Source organism: Mixophyes fleayi, chromosome 9 (assembly GCF_038048845.1).
Source record: "Mixophyes fleayi isolate aMixFle1 chromosome 9, aMixFle1.hap1, whole genome shotgun sequence".
NCBI lineage: Eukaryota > Metazoa > Chordata > Amphibia > Anura > Limnodynastidae > Mixophyes > Mixophyes fleayi.
In genome coordinates, this window is record NC_134410.1 from 117471800 (window position 1) to 117492878 (window position 21079).

General features: G+C 42.5%; 1 protein-coding gene across 3 annotated transcripts in view; it reads right to left on the bottom strand.

The window, feature by feature from the left end:
• Positions 1-1939: 1939 nt before the first annotated feature.
• Positions 1940-21079, bottom strand: part of GPR107 (G protein-coupled receptor 107) — a 43804-nt gene continuing 24664 nt past the window's right edge. For 2 of the 3 annotated variants that reach the window (XM_075185195.1, XM_075185192.1), the window contains exons 13-18: positions 20884-21014; positions 20222-20265; positions 11395-11444; positions 9151-9234; positions 7934-8061; positions 1940-4439 (exon numbers count right to left, since the gene is read on the bottom strand). In XM_075185195.1, coding sequence (XP_075041296.1) covers positions 4355-4439; positions 7934-8061; positions 9151-9234; positions 11395-11444; positions 20222-20265; positions 20884-21014 — 522 coding nt within the window. In that variant the 3' untranslated portion in view covers positions 1940-4354. The remainder of the gene's footprint in view (positions 4440-7933; positions 8062-9150; positions 9235-11394; positions 11445-20221; positions 20266-20883; positions 21015-21079) is intronic. The other variant, XM_075185194.1, reaches the window with a different exon arrangement.

The following is a 21079-nucleotide window of genomic DNA, read 5'->3' on the forward strand; positions in this document are numbered from 1 at the left end:
AAAAAAATCCACATTTCCAACAAGGTGCAACATTGAAGCACAAACCAGGTCCCAAAACAGGATAGACCGTGACCCAAACACCACCGGGTCTGAGCTGGTGCAAAATTCATGGCCTTTTGCAGAGTGGAAAATGGAACAAGTCCTGGGATCCTCAGCAAGAAACACCATTAAAACTGCACCTGTTCCACTCCGGGCATCATAAACTCCATTTAAGGCACCATAAAACTCTACAGCTCCAGACAGTTATAAATCATACAAATCGCAATCGTACATTAAAAAGAACAAATACAGACATGGTTGACTAAGGCGATGCAGACATGAGACAAAGGATAGAGGTGACCCTGCTCGTGAGAACTTTGTGACTACAGGGAGAGGACACTGCTGGGACAATAGGAGCCAGTAGGACATGGAGCTGGTAGAATATGCAGAGAGAGTACTATCAGATGCACATAGTATAGGCTCTAGTGAAAATGTGGGTTTTGGGAGAGTGCTTGAAAGATTGGAGGTTGGGGGAAAATATGGTCAGGCAAGGTACGGAGTTCCATAAATGGGGAGCAGCACAGGGGAAATCTGGGGAGCGGCACAGGGGAAATCTGGGGAGCGGCACAGGGGAAATCTGGGGAGCGGCACAGGGGAAATCTGGGGAGCGAGAGGTGGTTACCAGGTAAGAGGAGAGGGAGAGGCATAGGTCAGAGGCAGAGTGCAGAGGGAATATATCTGGTCATGAGGTCAGATATACGAAGAGAAGTTGGTGAGGATTTTGAAGGAGAGGGTGAGAAGCTTGTACTGAATTCTGGAAAGAAGAAGCAGCCAGTGCAGGGAGTTGCAGAATGGCGAAAGAGAACGATCTTATTCTGGCATTTAGGACAGATTGTAGGGGAAAAGGATGGGTGAACGAAAGGCCAGATAGTAGGAGAACATGAGACAGTGATTGTTAATTATAAAGGATACTGGAGTAAGTTGGGGAAGACTATGAGCAGCTTGATTTTGGCCATATTGTGCTTTAAGTAGCGTTGGGACATCCAGACAGAGGCAGTTGGACACATGGGATAAAAGAGGACAGTGGTCAGGGGAGGAGAGGCAGAAGGTGTGTCGTCAACATAAAGGTGGTAGTGTATGCGTTAACAGAAAGAAGAGAGCCAACAATAGAGCCTTCAAGAACCCCAAGAGATAGAAGGAGTGGAGAAGAGGATGCGTTAGTAGTAGAGACAATGAAGGAGAGTTCAGAATGGCAGGAGAACCAGACGAAAGAGTGCTGTGAAGGCCAAGGGAGTGAAGGGTGTCGAAGAGAACTTCACCAAAAGTGGTCAAGGAGGACAAGTATGGAGGATTTGACGCTTCAACTTAGCCATGAGAGAATCACTGGTCAGTTTAATGAGGACAGTCTTGGTGAAGCGTAGAGGGCAGTAGTCAGATTACAGAAACTAGAGAAGAGAGAGAGAGAGAGTGGAGAGATGGTGGGAAAGCTGTATACAGGCCACTCAAGCAGTAGAGAAGGGAGAGAAGTAGGTTCAAGAGATGGTTTCTTGAGATTAACAGAGATAAGCGCATGTTTGAAAATGGAAGGGAAGGGACAGGTTCAAGATGGGGAGAGAGGGAGGGCAAGAGAAGGGATGCAATTGGATGGGGGGTCAGGTTGAGCGTGAAGTGGAAGACAGGAGCGTTGAAGGTGGTTATGTGAGTGGAGCAGAAGGTGGGTGATGGATCGCCACACTAAGTAAATCAAGGTGTACAGCAGGACCAACCCCAATTCTGACCTAATCATCAGCTGTATAAAGTGCACTTGTTCTACTATATACCAAATAGAACAGACTGACAGCATGTGACAGTGCTCGGTACAGGTGGATCTGTTCAGTACTTGCACTCCTGACCTTCCTCTTACCAAAACAGCAGCCAGAAGGATATATAAAAATAATTAGGACAACAAAGGACAAGTTGGTAAGGTTTTACATTTTATGCCGCCCTTGGGCGGTTTTTGCTGTGTGATCATCGCATAGGTCCACGGTCCCAACCTCTATCACATCCCATCTGTATAAACACGTGTATTCCACTAGTAAATACAAATCATCATGGATTTATGCTGGCATGCACAGGTAACACAGCTGCTCAGTCACAGATACAAAAATAAGGAATAATATATTACAAAAGATATTTTGTTACAAATTCCTTATGGGAACTTATCATAACATTACATGCAATACGATACCCTCCCATTAGTCCCCATATTCACAGGACAGTCCCGATTTCTCCTGGCTCTAGAATTTCTATAACATTCTATTAACAATTTCAGATCAAACATGAAAGATTTTCTTTTCTACTCAACCGGAACATAAGAGCTTTTCATTAGTTCTTATTTTATTTCACTTGCATAGAAGATAAAAAAACAAAACAAAAACAACAATAACCCTCATCCAACCTGTTCTCTTCCAGGATGTCTGCAATGGTTGAAATCTGACCCTGGGTCCACAGATATATTTACAACAGGGAGCACTGGTTAATAAAGCAACAATTTTTTTTTTTATTCACAAAAGAAACAGTCGATTAAAACCTACTCAGAACTTCAGCGGCCTTAACCCTTCCAGCGCCGACCAACATCGCCGGAGAGTTTTGAGATTAATCACAAAACTGTGCTACGATTGCAATGGAAAAAACAATATGCTGGAAAATCCACTTGTGATTAATGTGTTTTACCTCCCACCAACCCCAGGTCCACAATGACTTTAATGACTTGGTCCACTGATCGCAGTAACCGATGCTGAGCAGGAAAGGCGCCAGACACCATCTTGCTATTGCCTGACGGGACTGGATGACAGACTGTCTTTCTTCTTAGAAGGTTCTGCAGCAGCTGAGATATGACTTATCTATCCTGGCTGAGTTCATTAGGAAATAATTGATTTCTTTTTTTAACAGCAGGGCAATCGAGAAGGCTACTGCTGGATGAAATCTGGGGGGTGGGGGAAGTTAGGTCTGACTCCTGCCCATGACTTTGCATGTTAAGTAAACCATTTCAGTGTGGCCGGCTGCTTTACATCAACAATGAAAGGGTGAAACATTTACAGCATGGACTCACATGCCTCAAGCCATGGAACTAACTAATGAATATTAATGTACCTTTCTTAAGCATTGGGACAGAAATTGGTATAGCCATCACCACACCATGGGGCAAAACTGTAAACTGAATTATAAACAAAAAAAACAAAACTATATATATTTCCTGATTTACCAATTGTTATCATGATTAAATGAGAAATTAAATAGTAATAAACACACAAAGTAACTACTGCCAGAGAGCCACAAAGCGCACAGTGAGAAGTGTGATATACGAACATCTGGCAGCTGGCTAGGTAAGGTGAGGCTGGAGAACATCCCAACTTGCTCTCCCTTTTAATTAGGTGGCGGGGCGCACACAGTCAGCCAAACACAATAGTCACGGTTACTATGCTACAGCAGATATGTAATCCTTGGACTCTGTTCATAGTACATTTCAGTTAGGACTGTCATTTGAGTCCTTATAACTAAGGAGATCAGGAAGTAGACTGCAAGTGGTTCATACGGACAAACGGAGGACCCCCATCTCCGCTTCGGCATGAACCAGATCATGTACCATCGGCCACTGAGCGCTGAAAGAGTAAGCATGGTATTATAAGCACTATACATGTTATTCTATTCCATTTCCAATATATATAGCATCCCTAACATGTTCTAGAAACCCCATAGTATCTTTTCCTACAAAATAAAAATATTTACACTTTTTTTTTTATTTTTAAATGCTCGTAAAGGGCGCCAAGTTAGGCAACGGACTTAAATGTGTTATCAAAGGAAGAACAAAAAAAAAAATCCACAAAAAAAAATGGTGCAGGAGGCTCCGTTAAACAGCATTTTTCAGTGGAGTGCTACATTTTCACAACTGCACAATCACCACAGACTCAAGTAAAATAATTTATGCCACACACTTGCTGGCCTGTGTGTTATAAAAAGAGGTACAAACCTGACTCGGATATTATTTACCAAAAACACAACTTCTGGATTATTTTAGTCCCTCTTTCAAAAACAAGGAATTTTAAAAGTTCTTTTTTTTGTGTGTGTGTAACTCCAAATGTCCAGGGGTACACAGACGTCCACCAGAAGTGGGTGATGGGTCGCAGGATGGATGTAAGACCACCTTGTGGGTGGCCCTCGGACATGACATTGACCAGTGCTGGTGGATGGGCCTGTTTCATGTCTCTAAGGGGTGGGCAGGGGGTTGCATGTGACAGGTAGAATGAAGGTGGAGTGTTACACTGACCCGCTTAATTTTGCATGTAATATAGGAAGAAATAATAAATTAAAAAGCCAACTGGTCAGTTTTGTCCATTCACGCCGAGTTCTGCCACTCTGAGGACCCATTGATCACCTTTTTCATTTTCTTTACACCCTCTGTGGCTCCGGTGGTTGTCACTCTGAAACAGGGATAAAACAGTTGTCATTAATCAAGGTGGAAATGCAGTGCCCTAGATAGAGGAGTGTTTCCCAAGTATACCCCAATACTAGAGTTCTGCATTAACCTCTAACAGATCTCCGGAGACTGAAGGTCTCTCTGCGTCTATGGCAGACAACACCGTATTTTCCAGGATTGGCTAAATGAATCTGGTCCCAAGGGTGCCGCACACTGCCTTTGGGAAGACGCGGCAGATCACGTTACCAGACCAGCGTGATGTGATCACCCAGGGAGTAGATTCATCTACGGCTAACTGACCAGACTGGTGAGAAGACAGCACCATTCCGTTATCTGTGTGACCGCGTTGAATTATTATACAATAACCTGAATCACGTGATCCCATGGCCGGCCGCTCTGTGTGGCGGATGGAGCAAGCAGGTATTGAATTAGGGGATTTTGTGTGTAAATATTGTGATGGTAAATATTTTGTGTGTAACTATCGTGAATGATGTCTTAGCTGCTTTCCAGTCTGACGATAAAGGTTTATTGGTGGCTGGTTAATTAAGACAAACAAAAACACACACTCAATAGGTTTCACATCAGCCTCGGAATATATGCAGAACAAGTAAACGTACCATATAAATGTTTAGGACTTGTAATAGAATAAGGAGTCCAGACATGTGCATATGAGCCGTTATCTTCTGTCCAATGACAGTAATACCTCACATTTCTATTGCACCAACAACATAAGCTCTGACATTTTTCCCCATGTATTCATATTTAAAAAAAAAAAGGTGGTTCACAGTCCAGTACCACATCAGTAACCAACTAGTCGGGACTTCCAAATGTCACATCGGTGCGCAAATCCAGCGTAATAACACACTGTGAACAACAAATATCTAGGTTGCATCATCCAGCGTACAATCCCTTAGATTGTACGCTCCTTTGAGCAGGGTCATCTCTCCTCCTGTCCTCACCACTTTTAACTCTGCTCTCCAGCTACCTTGCCCTCCTCCTCCCCGTTCCCTCTTGCTCCCTCCTCTCCACTCTGGGGGTTTCCCTGCCTTCTGTGCCCTCTTGGGCTCTGCTGTAGGCGGGACCTTCCCCTCTCCCCTCCCCTCTAGCTGTGCTTTGAGATCTCGGAGTTACTGTGCGTTTTGTTTACTGTATCGTGCTGTCTCACCTTTGTATTGTAACTTTGTTTGTCCCTGTACGGCGCTACGGATACCTAGTGGCGCCCTATAAATAAAAATTAATAATAATAATAATCCAGAGAGGGGGTGCCGGGGGGGGGGGAGAAAGACCCCATCACACTTTTTTTAAAAATGAAAAAAGGTTTAAAAAAAATTGTATTATAGGAGACCAGTCACCACTACCGGGGTACAGTTATACTTCATATATTGCTCAAACACACCGTAAAATCAGGAGTCTATACAATCCCCAGAAAAACTTAAAGACAAACTGCAGACACAATTTTGTGGGCTACGTGTACATGTGCATACAGCTGTCAGCTCACTAGATACTTTAGCAACGTCACATTTGTATTTTCAGCCAACCAATGCTACCAAAGTGCTAGGCTTACATAGTCATTAGGAGGGGGGTAGCTTGGATACCAGACATGGTCTATGTAAATGGGGATGTGGGGCCTAAATTATCCCAACTTCAAATCTTGGAATAATGACTTGTAATTGGGGCCCAACAGAAAAAGTGAAGGACACTTAGACCACACTCCTCAGAACAGCCAACACAATATGTAACGGAACTGACATACGTGTTATTGCAAGTTTCCCGTGAGGCGCATAGATCAGGTTCCTAATTAGCTGCAAGGCAGACTTGCCCTCTGCCTAGGGCCTAACATGGTCAGTAGTGGTCCAGATTCATGTTAAAGGCTGAATATTATTTTATAACTGCAGTGTAAGTTGATCACGTTTATCACCAAGTCATTGTGTAGTTGTGTTGGGTTGGTCGTGCTGAGCTTCTCCGCGGGTTATAAGCATAACGGACTATTAGACTGATACTAGAATGTAAAGTAATCAGACAACACTGGGAACCTGGAGTCAGGAGCTGTGCTCAGCACGTGAACAGGACGCACACTGCGCTCTCTGGAAGACGAGAGCGACACCAGGGAGAGGACTAGAGACTGGGAGGAGAACTGGCTGCAGCCATTGTATATATACAACAGCCCATTGCACAGGAACAAGGGACTACAGAAACCAGGCACACATGAAGCTTTGATGTTGGGAGAAACATGACTGGGCTGACTAAACTAGGACATCTGACCAGTTGGACACAAAGCAGACACACAAACTGGAGGGGTGGGGTGGAAAAAGACGTTCCCTCATCGGATTGTGTCCTTAAACAGAAGGTATGAACCCTGAAAATGACATTTACAGGCTCCCAGCTAAGGGTGGATTAGGCTATTTTGCCAACCGACTAAACTGGCACTTTTGTTTTTGAAATATATAAACCAACGTTCTTTAAGTGCATTACAAGCTGCGAGAAACACAATCCCTTTATCCAGCTGCGTTCCAAAAGAGAAAAAAGTCAGAGAAGAAAATGAGTGTTAACAACGATGTAATACAATCTGTATTGTATTAGGGTATGGGATTAACCTTGTATCATATAAAAGAGCGTTCTGACCCCATAATACTAAATAATTCTTCATCTGAGATTCACATCACTGCTCCGAGCTACTAGGTGACCCTACTCCTTCCACACATCATGACCCTCTTACTGTCACTTGCACCGCTCCCCTTCGCTACCAAATCAGCGCAGTAACCTCCTGGAATACTCTGTGCTGCTGTGACCATTCTGTTTGAGGATGAGCAGGAGATTAAGGGTGAGAGCAAAAAAAATTATTTTATTTCTTGGCTCAGCAGAGTAAATTTTAACTATATATTTTTTCCAAGACACACATGGTTTTCTTTGTTAGCATACTGGAATAAATATACTTGTATTTTACAGGCATGTGGGAACAGATTTATAATTGGGGTAGAACATGTCCTGGATCCACTTTAAATTTCAGTGTAAAAATAAAGCTATGAAGTATTTGTGCGCTACACAAAAAAAAACAAACAGCCAGTATTTAACTTCTGTGCAAAATAAACAAACTCATTTGCACCCCTGGTATTCAGGGTCAAACACAGGATTTGCAGAGGGGGGTATCCACACCACGCTGCCAGTGGGCGTGACCAGCATGCATGGGGGCGTGGCTATAATTTTAGACAGTGCTTGGCTGCTCTCCAACTCTTCCTACCCTACCTATACATGGGCAATGCTGCGTGTACTACTTTTCAAGCAGAGCCGTGTGAAGCGGAGGCAGGGTCCAGCCACCTCAATTATACAGTGCCCCAGGCTTGGAGGGGAGTTTCCAGGCACTAGGAAACCCCCCTCGATTTGACTATGGTATTGTAACATGGTTTGTCCCGGAGAAGATGTACTCTTTTTTGCTTTCCTTTCCTTAATGAATCAGGCCCAGATCTGAAGCACAACTGATTTCTACTTATTTCTACTTACACTGCCTCCATTTCCAGGTCATCCATGTCATCGTCATGAGGCAGCTGGAGGTACGGGTTGTCTGATGCTGGTCGGAACTTGTACCCAGTTAAGACAAAGAAGACGAAGGTGGCCAGTTCATCCAGGAGCTACAAGAAACATTGAAATAGGTTAATAATTAAAAAGGTCTACTGCACTTCAAAAAAAATAATGCCCAATATAAATGATGAATCATGATCTTATCAGAACTGAAAATATTTGACATTTTTCTTACTCTGTGCAGACTTCCTGTTATAACACCATTAATGTACACAGGCTATTTAAAGCAGACAATGGCTGATGATAATGAAACATAGAAACTGTTAGATATATATGGAAAAGATTAGTAGATTCGGAGTGTTTTCCGTAGCCCTTTAACACAAGGTGACTTATATTTTAGGACAGGTCATCCTTTGACTAAGGTTAACGGTCCTGCTTTGTCACTTCACCAAAGTCATTTTTGAATTGTGAACAAATGGTCCACACCAGCGACGGGCCAACAGGCACCAGCGACAGGCACGTACAGCCCTCCGAGTCTTGACTTGTGGCCCCCGGCTCTTTCCTGCTGTGTCTCATTTGTTTGCTATAGCTTGTATGCTCATTTATAATGCCTGCTGGTGTGTTATCACACATGGGTGCCTTTCCTTGAATAAAATGCATTGTTTTATCTTATTACTGAAATTCCATATAAAGTACGGCTCTTTGAAAGGACAGATGGCCGCAGTCCATGCGGCCCCTGAAGTGTATCAGACTGCCCGTCCCCGGTCTAGGTGATTGTTAAACTGGTCTGTATTATGGTAAAAGCAAAAAAAACCTAAATATTACAAAGGACTGAGATCCTGCAAGTGGGTGAAGCCACTTTATTAAATTTAGACATATAGGTACATTCAGTTAGCCGTGATGGCAGCCCACGACAATGGCGGCTTTCTTGTTGAGGTCCCATTTTGTTGAGGTCCCATCGGTGGAGTGGACAGCACAATTAGTAGTAAATATAGATAGAACACACTTACAAACATGATGGTTCCACTCTATATGGATACAATTCATTCCACATTAATGTTTTATAAAATCTAGACCCTGCTGTCTGATATTTGTGCTTTATAGTCAGTCATGAAAATGGCTTTCATGGTTTTCAAATGACAATATATCCAGAGGGGAAAGATTAGGGCACCCATCCAATCAGCGCGCAGGTCGCTTACCTGGTACATCCATTTCCATTTGAATGGGACGGCAACTTTGACGAGGATTGAAATGATCCGGGTAAAGTAAATGAAGCAGATAATCTGTGGCATAAAAAAAAGTGGGACAAGTGAGATTGGACAATGCTATCTAATGTTAGAGCCACAGATCCCTCCCCACACAGCTCCCGGACCGTGGCTGCCGATTCTCTGAAGCACATGTCAGGCTGCTGATCTGGGATTAATCTCGCTGAGAGCAATTTATGACACCCACTTAATAGATTGCTATGTGAGCTGCAAGTTATTACGTCTGCCTCTCCAGTGCCCACAGCCATCTCGGCGATAGATTACTATAATGCAATTACTGCAGGAGCCAACTATCCATCTAGCCTTTCATTCTCATGTAGCAGGGGCAGTAATAACCTCAGTATAGGTGGGTGTACACACCGAGTAAGAGGAGACCGGGTTCAAGGGCTTGTAAGAAGAAAATGCCTGACTAGGGCTAAGCTGACACATTGCATCAACTGCTAAATGTTCGCAGAAAGGCTGCGATCTCTTAAACTGAACTATATACTATGAAAATAAATTTATTTAGAGAATGGTAGATGCTTTATAGCTGTGCTACCACTGTGTGACAAAGGTAATCTCCTGAATGAGGGATGCTGCAGTGAAACAATTTGAAGAAAGGTCATGTAAGCTCTCTGCCATGTATCACAATAGCTAGGGCAATGCGTGATGCTGTAGTAAATACTTGTAATAATGTAAAGGAAACAGACTCCAGTAAAATTACAATGCAACAAGTTGGAAGCATAAACTTTTGTTACGTATAGAGTTGTGACACCACAATCTTCCAGCATCAGTGTGACAGGAGCTTCACATCGCTGTTCTGGCGGAGACCCTGCTCCTTCCACTATACAACTCAGTATGTGGCTTCCTGCTGCCTCCATTCCCCTCCTCACATCATGTCACTGCCCCTGTCACATGCAGTCCTCACTAACACATCACTCATCTCCTGATATACTCTGTGCTGCTGGGGACCCTGCTCCTTCCACTATATAACTCTCAGTCTGTGGCTTCCCACTGCCTCCATTCAGCTCCTCACATCATGACTCTACCCCTTTCACAAGCAGCCCTGTCGTCACTAACACCATGACAAGAATGGTCAGGACAATACCTTTCACAGACTGTACTAATCTGCCTGAAATACTCTGTTTCAGTGAAAACTTCATGGGTCCGATTGGCTACAGACTGTTATTGACCCACTCACTTTCAAATTATACCACAAGGAGGAGATGAAGAATGACAAAAAGAAGGTGCTCTGACACTAGTCAACAAACCTTAAGGGTCATTTAATAATCAGTCATTTAGTATTGGTTAGATACACTCTGTATAAGATTGTATCTAAAGGCATCTCTTACCTCTAAGTTTACAAATGGCTTACATGTAAAACTGTGTGAACCGCAGGAGGACAGGTATGGAGGGTCCCACGTTGTCCATGTAATTTTCACCCCTAGTGTGTAAAGCTGTTGGTCCAACACCCCCCTCCCTGCCCTCTCATCTCCTCTCCCCCATCACTGGCCCCGCTCCCACATATGAATCTACCAGTCTACATAGTGTATTCCTGCAAAGCATGTCTGCAAATCTGTCAGTCACTGGCTGCCTGTTTATATAAATAAGCCCTTCCATCCTAACATGCCGGCAGAGGAGTGAAAGACAGCAAGATAGATACATTTAGCAAAGTATAAACGCTATCAAGTAGGAACACAACTAAGAACCACAGTACCCAAGCACAATCCGAATATAAAGCAAGAAATAACATAAAGGGGCGTATTCAATTGTTTGCCGTGACCGCCGAAAAACGAGCGCTCGAAAACTATTACCGTGTATACGGTAATATTGCGCGTAATTACCGTTCATACGGTAATTTACTCGCTCAATTTCAGCTCGCTGCTCAGGGAGCTGCGAGCTGAAATTGAGCGAGTAATTACCATATAAATGGTAATAGTTTTAACGCGCTCGTTTTTCGGCGGTCACGGCAAACAATTGAATACGCCCCATTAAGTCCATATTAAAGCAGGATTGTATTACCAGAGCGCAATATGCACTGGACTCGCCTGTAGACTTGTATTAATAAAGAAATACTGAACCACTTTAAAATTCAGCAAGTACTTCTACTGCTGCATAACTAGACCATCTGCCCTGCTGAAGAGATCTGCAGAGATCTCATTGTCCTTCTCCCACCGTGTCCTTCACATCCTGACTCACCATCACATAGAAGTGTCTGAACAGCTTCAGCTTGGCCAAGTTGATAGCAGCTGATGAGAAAAAAACAAAACAAAAAGGTCACAAAGATGAAGAGGGAAATGTCAGACAATGTATCACCTCGTCTTGCAATCTTTGTGTGTACAAATAATTAGAATGTTTCTTATACTCTCTCCAATAAGGAGCAGAGCCGAAATGTACCTGAAGGCCTACAAAACACCAGATCTGATATTAGAGACATTGATGGAAAGCAGACAAGGTAATAAAAAAAGGATAATGCACATATGTTTGGTAAACACTGAAGGAGCAATACCCATTTAAGGAAAGGAGTACTATATAAGCATCCCTGGTCTAGAAAACAAGACAGGACATCCGTCACTTGACTTTTCCAGTGGTTGCTTCTCTTACCACTACACAGAGGTCAGACAGATCCTCTACAATCTGATCATATGAACAAGTCAAAGTATTGAACTATGTAACTCGTCTGTTCATGAGCAACGTGTCCTTTGGACAAACAACAACAAAAAAAAAAGGGTGTCCCCGTGGACTGAAGATGATCTCTATTGTATTTCGGTAATCCGAGGAGATACACACTTGTCATGATGCTTGGTGTGCTAGTCTTAGCCATAATAGAACATTTCAGTGTGAATGTGGCCAACTATTTCTTTAGGAAAACATTGAGGGAGATCTGCGAGTTTCCTGGACTCTATAGGCCATGTGGTCATCGTCTCATGCTGACGTTCTTGTGATGGAAGACTAACATATGATTAACAGCAAGTGACAAGATTTACCGCGCGACTTCCTAAAACTAGACGTGGTCTTTAACCCGTAATCGGACCACTATCCTAGACTCTGCAACAGAAGGGTCAAAAAAAAGCTTAATATTGGTTAAGGAAACCATATACTATGTTTGCTGTTAATAAATTACTGACTTGAGGTCATCGCTTCTCTGTTTATTAAACATGTGTTTTATTAAAGGATTAATGCAAAGAATGGCTGTAATCTAGAGAACTGTAAAGGGAATGGAGGGAGAGAGAATCAATGGTGGTACTCAGGGTATTGGGAGTGAGGGGCTGATGAGGACAAGGAGAACAGAGGTAACAATGGAAAAATGAGGAAGGGACTTGAGATGGCAAGTACTGAAATTACCATGGAAAAAAATAGGGGCTCTACAGGGCACTTGGATTGAAGAGGGTATTAAAGAGCATCTGCTCATTGAAAATTATACCTAATCTACGTTCCACATGTTTTAAGCAACTGAGAATTTTTTTTTCCTCCATAATAGTTCTGGATTATTAGTACAATCTTCCTGTGCGTATTTCTACTACAAAAAAGAAGATACAAGATGCATTGATACATTTTTTGGCGCTCCAAAGGAAAAGAAATATAAAACATACTGGGGAGAGGGGGGAGAGGGGGGAGTACTGCACGTGATTCATTCTATAAAACACAATACAAGGGCAGAAGCAGCAATACAGATGATCATTATTGTTATGGATGGCATTTTTACAGGAAACTTTATAAAAAAAATCAGAAAATTCACACCCCTGTATTTTGGAGGCCTTAAGGGAACTTTTCAATTTATAAAAAAAAGCTGAAAGCATTATACAGTAAGGGGAACAACAGAAAGTAGAGTGGATTATAGCATAATTTCTATTTCCTGACGTGGGACATGTCTGCAGCCTCTAAAGCCTAGACAGGAAATATCAGCAATAAATTTGCGCCAACCTCGCTGTGTCCGGGTACCAATATCGGAATTTTCAAACGATTCTCTTAGGATATATAGACCGTACTAGTACTAGAGTGGTTTACGTTTATCAGGCAAAAAAAATTAAAAAAAGCTCTCTCTCTCGTGACTAAATTCAGCATACAGACAAAGCACCAATTATGTCCCCTCCTGCAAGTGTCATTAATTACTGCCAGCAGAGCGGGCAGCAAGGAACCTGACAATGGTTGTTAGCGGGCGAGAGGAAGGAAGAAATCATTCTTGGGAAAGGCTACAAATAGTTTCAATCACTAAATTCAAATTGAGTCATTAACAAGCCCCTGTCAATTGCTGTAAAACTGATACTCTCAGAGGAAATGGAACATTTTGCTGCAAAACTAAAAGGGTATATTTACTAAACTGCGGGCTTGAAAAATCGGAGATGTTGCCTATAACAACCAATCAGATTCTCGTTATTTATTTAGTACATTGTACAAAATGACAGCTAGAATCTGATTGGTTGTTATAGGCAACATATCCACTTTTTCAAACCCGCAGTTCTGTAAATATACCCCTAAGAGTGGGAAGTCCCATTCATTTATAATAAGTACAAAAGCCAGATCTGCACATCCGATAATATCCTTAGCCGGAATCCCCTTCCTCTGTGTTTATAATATCGGAGACGCACTTTAATTTCCTGTATTCTCATGTTTCGGTATGCATTGTACATTCCTAAATGTAGGCAGCCAACGTTAACCCCTTTGCTGCCAAAAATCCATGACGTCTATGAAATATATAAAGACCAAAATGAAAAGGCATAAAAAATAAATAAAATAAAATTCTCTATTTCAATGACGACATCCTACACATTCATTCTTGGCCATTCATCCACAATATTAAATATTTTTTTTTGTTTTGTCTTATCTAACCTTAAAGTAGGCAAGAAGAGATGGCCTTTCTAGACAGGTCTACCCGTTAAGCTTTAACAGACAGTGGTCAGAAGAAGGACCACTAAACCTTTTATATAACATTGCTTTGTATTTGTAAATGTTTTTAGTGCTTCTAAAATACTTCTCTAAGGTTTAAGATAAAAAAACAAAACAAAACAGTGTTTGGCTGCAGAGTCCTTCCAAAATTGGCACGAGAGGGTCCCCAAAACCAAAGCAATGCAGAGTCAGAATCCGTTCAGCTGTGGCCAGCAGGACATATATACGTTCCTTAATTCTACGCTCTTTTGTACAAGTCAAGTTGTGTTTTAGGTTTTCTGAATTTGTAGCACTTCCTGTTCAGACGAAAAGTTTCCACTGCTTGTGCTTTTCTGAAATGTGTGGCTTATTTTATATTTCCCTGTGCTGGAAATGACTATAGTAAAAAATAGTGGATTATTTCTAGAAGAATACTTGAAAATAATCTACACAAACCCGTCATTCTCTTGACTGATCGTATAGGACATCACGTCCAGTACATCTAGTGGTTTCCTTACAGAGCTTGGAATACGCTGTGGAATCATGTTGTTCCAGAGAGGTTTGGAGATGACAGGTTGGCAATTAAAGCCCAGCAGACGCACTGAATGATTTGGGCTAATGTAAGTAATGGAAGGGTTGTTTACATGTGTAAACATGCTTGTGTTCCCAGGGGTCACCACGTCAGGCAGCGAAACAGCCAGAAGCATCTCCCCGGCCCTTATATAGACAGGCCGGGGGAGAGGTATGTGGGGAAGCAGATCTCCTACCTAAACCAAGATTATTAATTACAAACGGAGCACAAACAGACCACACTGTGATGGAGAGACGCAAGTGCAATGGAGGAGAAGGGAGGTGAGAGTGGCGGCAGGAGCTACGTAGCCTCGATCTGCCAGTCAGCGCCCTCTGATATAAACACCAGCAGAAGGACTGCACTGCAGATAGGCACAAGGCTGCCAGGACAGCGACTCCCCAATCTTACAGCAGAATGCAACTAAGGGGTAGATTTACTAAAGCTTCTAAAAAAGGAAACGGGGAGATGTTGCCCATAGCAACCAGATTCTAGCTATTATTTTATAGAATGTACTAGATAGATGTTAGCAAGAATCTGATTGGTTGCTATAGGAAACACCTCCACTTTTCCTTTTTACAAGCTTTAGTAACTCTACCCCATATGTGTTACATCCCTCACACTTACTACTTGTTCTCCCGAAAATACCCAATAATCTCTGTATTGGACTTCTGCTAAGTTCTATAAATCCCCAAAAATTAAAACCTTCCTATCAAATCATCAGCAGCCATTTATAAAGCGCCACTAATTCCGCAGCGCTGTACAGAGAACTCACATTAGTCCCTGCCCCATTGGAGCTTACAGTCTAAATTCCCTAACACACAGACACACACACACAGAGACACACACACACACAGAAACACACACACAGAAACACACACACAGAAACACACACACAGAAACACACACACAGAAACACACACACAGAAACACACACACAGAAACACACACACAGAAACACACACTAGGGTCAATTCAATATCAGCCAATTAACCTCCCAGTATGTTTTTTTTGAGTGTAGAAGGAAACTGGAGCACCCTGAGGAAACCCACGCAAACACGGGGAGAACATAGAAACAAGGTTTAATATGTAAGGGTTCTCCAAAGCGGCACATTTACCAGTTCCAGAATTGAGAACTAAAGAGTTCAGCCCACAGTGCTTTCCTGTGTTACGTTCCGGGTGACTCTGCCAATCCGCATTTATCATCAACACAGTTAGCTGGGGTTTACAAGACCTAGCATCTGAGTTAATGGCAACTAGACAGGTAAAGAATAACCTGTATTATTATTTCCGGTAAAGCAGAGAGCAGTTTATTTAGCCAGTAAGAAACATAAATTTGGATGGAAGTGAATGTTGCTGTACGGAGCAGTAAGTAATCTGGTCTCACACAATACATTGTATGGTAACACTGCTATGACGTACCATGATGCTTAGGGTACTTGGCGTATAAAAGTGCTGCCAGTCCTGTATGACATAAACATACCATATGGACTGCTCCTTTAGAGATCACATACACATTCCTATTAATCCAACAGATAAACATCTATACCAGGCCTGGCCAACCTGTGGCTTCTCCAGGTGTTGAGAAACTATGGCTATGGCTCTGAACTAGCAGAGCGTGCTGGGACTTGTAGTTTCACAACACCACGAGAGCCAAAGGTTGGCCAGGCCTGATCTACACCAGGGAACACAAGAGACATTTGAGGTCAATGTGCCCAGCCACTTCCTGCCTGCAATCACCCCTTCTCTCTGTGCACTTTAAAGACAATGCAGTATCATTGGCTATGGAGGCAGCTGTACAATAAAAGAAAAACACTTATCAACTTGCAGCTCTCCAGCTGCCGTAGAACTATAAGTCCCAGAATGCCCCTAGGGATGGGAGGGCAAGCTTTTGACTACAGCTGAAGAGCCACAGGCTGCCTCTGGCTTGCAGAACATCCTCACGGACCTTGCTAGCATAATGGTACTTGTAGTTCCACAGGTTACCTATCTCTGCCCCATAGTGTTATCGAAAGCCACACTAGCGTTTCTATATAACATTTTTGAGCAGTAGACCCATATTCAGAAATAAAAATGCAATAAGAAAGCCTGGAAGGACTCTGAACATAGAGCGAAGGCTTCATTCAGCGGCCATATGTTACAAGATAAAGCCAATTAACCTGCTGGCATCATCAGTTGCGAATGGGATTACGTAATCTAAACAGAGTAGCATCTTCACTGGTCCCTCTTATAACCCCACTACCAATATCAAGTCAACACTGGGCACCTGAAGAAACACTCTCTCGCCGTATTGCCTTCAACTCCCAATTTAAACAGGGTCCTTTGTGCAGAACAATATATGTTTAGCTGAAGATATGTCGGGGATTAATAGGGGATTAAAGTGTTAGTTGATGAACGAAAATGAGATTACTTTGTAGCAGGGAGAGGGTTAGATTGTAACAATTTGTCTCTGATTATTTCCCTGTTTGTAATGTCTATCAACTGCATGATATTACTTTTCATTCTCTATGCTGTGTTTAATTATAATGTATCCATTTTATTCTAAATAATAAATGAACAAAGACATTTCCACTTATCTTCTGTACCAGTGTACAGTTACCAAGTACTTGAAAAGCACTTCACTGTTTTATGAGGAGCTTACACCATGCTAGGGCTGTAGTGTACTATGTACAAGTGTAACACTCCATCTATCCAAACATTAAATTCACTATGAAACTGATGACAATGAAGTTAAAACGGTACCCATTTAAGAGTCAAGGGTATTGACGGGTGCTGCCGTTTTTGCCAGCCTTCTGCAAACCTGACTGATTTGGGGAGGTGTGTGAGGGATAATTACTCTGGATGTTGCGTCTCTGAGCATGCTGCAGTGCCACACACACACACACACAGGCGACCGTTCGTGACCGGAATACATCAGAACACCCGGCATCACATCAAGCACTAAGCTTGACGACTGCAATGTACCTGCAGAGTTTACCCTTTCCCTGCCAGGCCAGCCTGTCATTTAGAGAACATCCATTAGCAGACAGAGGGTAAAGTATACATTGCATCCACTAAAGAGTCCATAGGACAAGAAATTAACATCAGGCAAAGGTTTATAATGTTGTCGGTTACAAGGCTGGATGGTCTTCACTCTTTAGTATCTTTGTGTCAATCAGAAAAGGTGCAGGCACATCATTACCAAGCAATCACCCCTACAGAGGTGGTCAGTCTCACTCCACCCCCCAGAGAGACCTCTTCATACAATCCAACATCTGCACTTCCAACCTCAGCTTTGCACAAGTGACCTGCAGAGCACACTATTAACAGGGTCATCGGCACCAATAAATAGGCAGCTTGTGCTCAGCAGGAGGTGGGGGAGGGTGGAGAGAGCGATGCTAAGTGTCAGACACATGTCTGCAGGGGGAGGGGGAAGTACTAACCTTGAAATTAAGCTGCGGACTTGTAGGCGAGAGAAAACCCTCCAACCAATATTGATGTGTGATTGGATCGTTTTATCCAAAGTATTGCAATGTGCTTTACAGGACTAGACTGGGGACCTATCAAGATATCGGGGCCAAATTAAAGCCAGTATCATCTCAGTCAGCCACCTTTATATGCAGAGTGAAGGTAACGTTATCAGCAAATAATACAGATCACCATCTATTTATTTATATAGCGCCACTGATTCCATAGCTGTACAGAGAACTCATTCACATCAGTCCCTGCCCCATTGGAGCTTACAGTCTAAATTCCAGAACACACACAGGGAGAGGGAGAGAGACTTGGGTCAATTTTTGATAGCAGCCAGTTAACCTATCAGTATGTTTTTGGAGTGTGGGAGGAAACCCACGCAAACACGGGGAGAACATACATACAAACTCCATGGTCAGGAATTGAACTCATGACCCCAGAGCTGTGAGGCAGAAGTGCTAAAAACTGAGCCACCGTGCTGACGAATTATGTGTGGAAGGTTCGTTAGCATAATTGTCTTGAGTGTAAGATGTATCTGAGAAGTGTGGGGGGGATTTGCATCCGCAAAAAGTGGGTCTCTTGAAAACTCACAAAATCAGCCCTAGCACCCAAACATGTTTTCAGGGTCAGAGTACCTCTTGCTCACGGAGATGAGGCCCCAAGCATTAAAAGAGCATATTATAAAACATAACGTATAGCACAATGTGTGCAGCTAACGTTTTTAATTAAGCACACCAAGAAGCAAGTGTGAGCTAAACGTACTGAGAGTTTTCCTACTACTATTACTTACAGGAGATTCCCCATGTAGACACAATTAATTACACTACTTGCACCCAAACCTAAACACTGCCGGCAAAAGGTGCCGGTGTGTTTGCATTTCCCCAGACACAAATCCTGCCGCGCCGACGCAATCTCTGGCTCCCTGAATACCCAATACCAAACTTTATATACAAACAGAAAAGTTTAGTTCAACACATGAAGACAAATAAGCAATTCTATGCGTTTCCCTCGCATGAAGAGGGTCTTTACTGCACACAATGCTTTATTGTGCTTGTTAGCGCCACCTGGTGGAGAAGCATTTTTTGGCCATTAGCAACACAATTTCATTACAAGCCAACAGAATTATGTAGGATAAATGAAATTAATTTTATTTTTAATGAATTTTATTTACCTCCGCGAGGGAATTTTAAAGTGGCGTTTCGCTTCAGAAAAACTCTCCTTATTTTAGTTTTTGGTTGTCTGGATTCCCCATGCTTGAATAAGAAGAGAGCGGTCCATTCTGCACAATTTGAAACGGATGGCTAAACAGCAGTCTAATCATAGGCCACATTCACTACACACCGCCTAACTTTGAAGTTTTAAAAGGGGCAGCACGGTGGCTTAGTGGTTAGCACTTCTGCCTCGCAGCATTGGGGTCATGAGTTCGATTCCAGACATGGCCTTATCTGTGTGGAGTTTGTATGTTCTCCCCATGTTTGTGTGGGTTTCCTCCGGGTGCTCCGGTTTCCTCCCACACGCCATAAACATACTGGTAGGTTAATTGGCTGCTATCAAAATTGACCCTAGTCTGTGTGTGATAGGAAATTTAGACTGTAAGCACCAATGGGGCAGGGACTGATATGAGTGACAAATATCTCTGTACAGCGCTGCGGAATTAGTGGCGCTATATAAATAGCCGACGATGATGAATTTCCCATAACATGCAGTGCTGGTATTCACCCCAGGCTTGCAAACACTTTAAGGCGCTTACAGGAGGTGCATAGAGTAACGTAGAGGGGGCAGATCTTGCTGGTAAGGGGTTTAAAAGTGATTAAAGTCATAATACAAAACTATATGTCTTGTACAGTTCTCTCTGCAATGAGGATTAATCCTATAGCCAGGTGTGGTTACAGGGCAGTAATCCCTCCTATCCTATACTTGGTAGTGCAGAATTATATTATGGAGAACACCAATTAGACTTTAGTAGGTTACTGCAGCCAATCAGTGATAATCCCTAAATGACGCATCTTTTGGGAGCTTGCGCTCTTCATTTTTTTCATAAGGAAGTCATCTACACAGAAAATGAAATGAACAGTGGAACTATATGACAATCACAGCAATAATCACAAGTCTGGTAGGTTAAATTGACCCTTGATTTACCTTTTCCATCTGTTGCGGATGCCTCCTGTAGATGCCGGATGGACCTGGTTAGACAGCGAGAATATAAACGCTTTATGCGAAGGTAAAACGCACAATTTCCAACCACTGTACCAACAATCTACCACATTGGGGAAAAGGCACCAAACAGCAACCATTTGGGCTTATTTACTAACATAACGTAACGTGTACAACTGTGATGTATTCTATTACAACCAAATGTTAAGAATTTAATTCGTAACAAACACTAGAATGGCCAAAAAAACAAAGAAAAAAAACTAAAGCCTTATGCGCACACACATACGTCATTAAAAAAATGCAAAAAAGCATAACTTTTTTTTGTGTGTAATTCACCGCAAAATGTTCCTTGCAAAATGATCAGCTGTTCAGCGCTCAAAAAAAACCATAATATGCGGGTGCAGCATACAATGATGTTATAATTTTTCGAGGTAAGACCGAACAGTTCACTCTCCTCTACAACAAAGTAAAACATGACACTGAGATTACCGAAAATGTTCTCTGTGTTCTTGGATATAATGGTTGGGTGAATACCTCAGCTCACATGCTATGCTTATAGAAATGTATAACTGATTAAATTGATGACAGACTCAGACAGAACTATATTATATAGAGTATAGCACGCCATGACTGTTACCGTGACTTACCATATAACCGGTAACAAGATTGCTCCACAACATAGCAGATCTACCAGGAACAGGATCTCCTTCCACAGCCCGTACTCCGACGTGCCCTGTTCTGTGGATTCTATAATGATGTAGGCGGCATTGGCCAATACCTGGCGATAGGAACAAAGCGTTAATCTCCACACTACAGAAATATCCATATAACTAGGCAGCAATA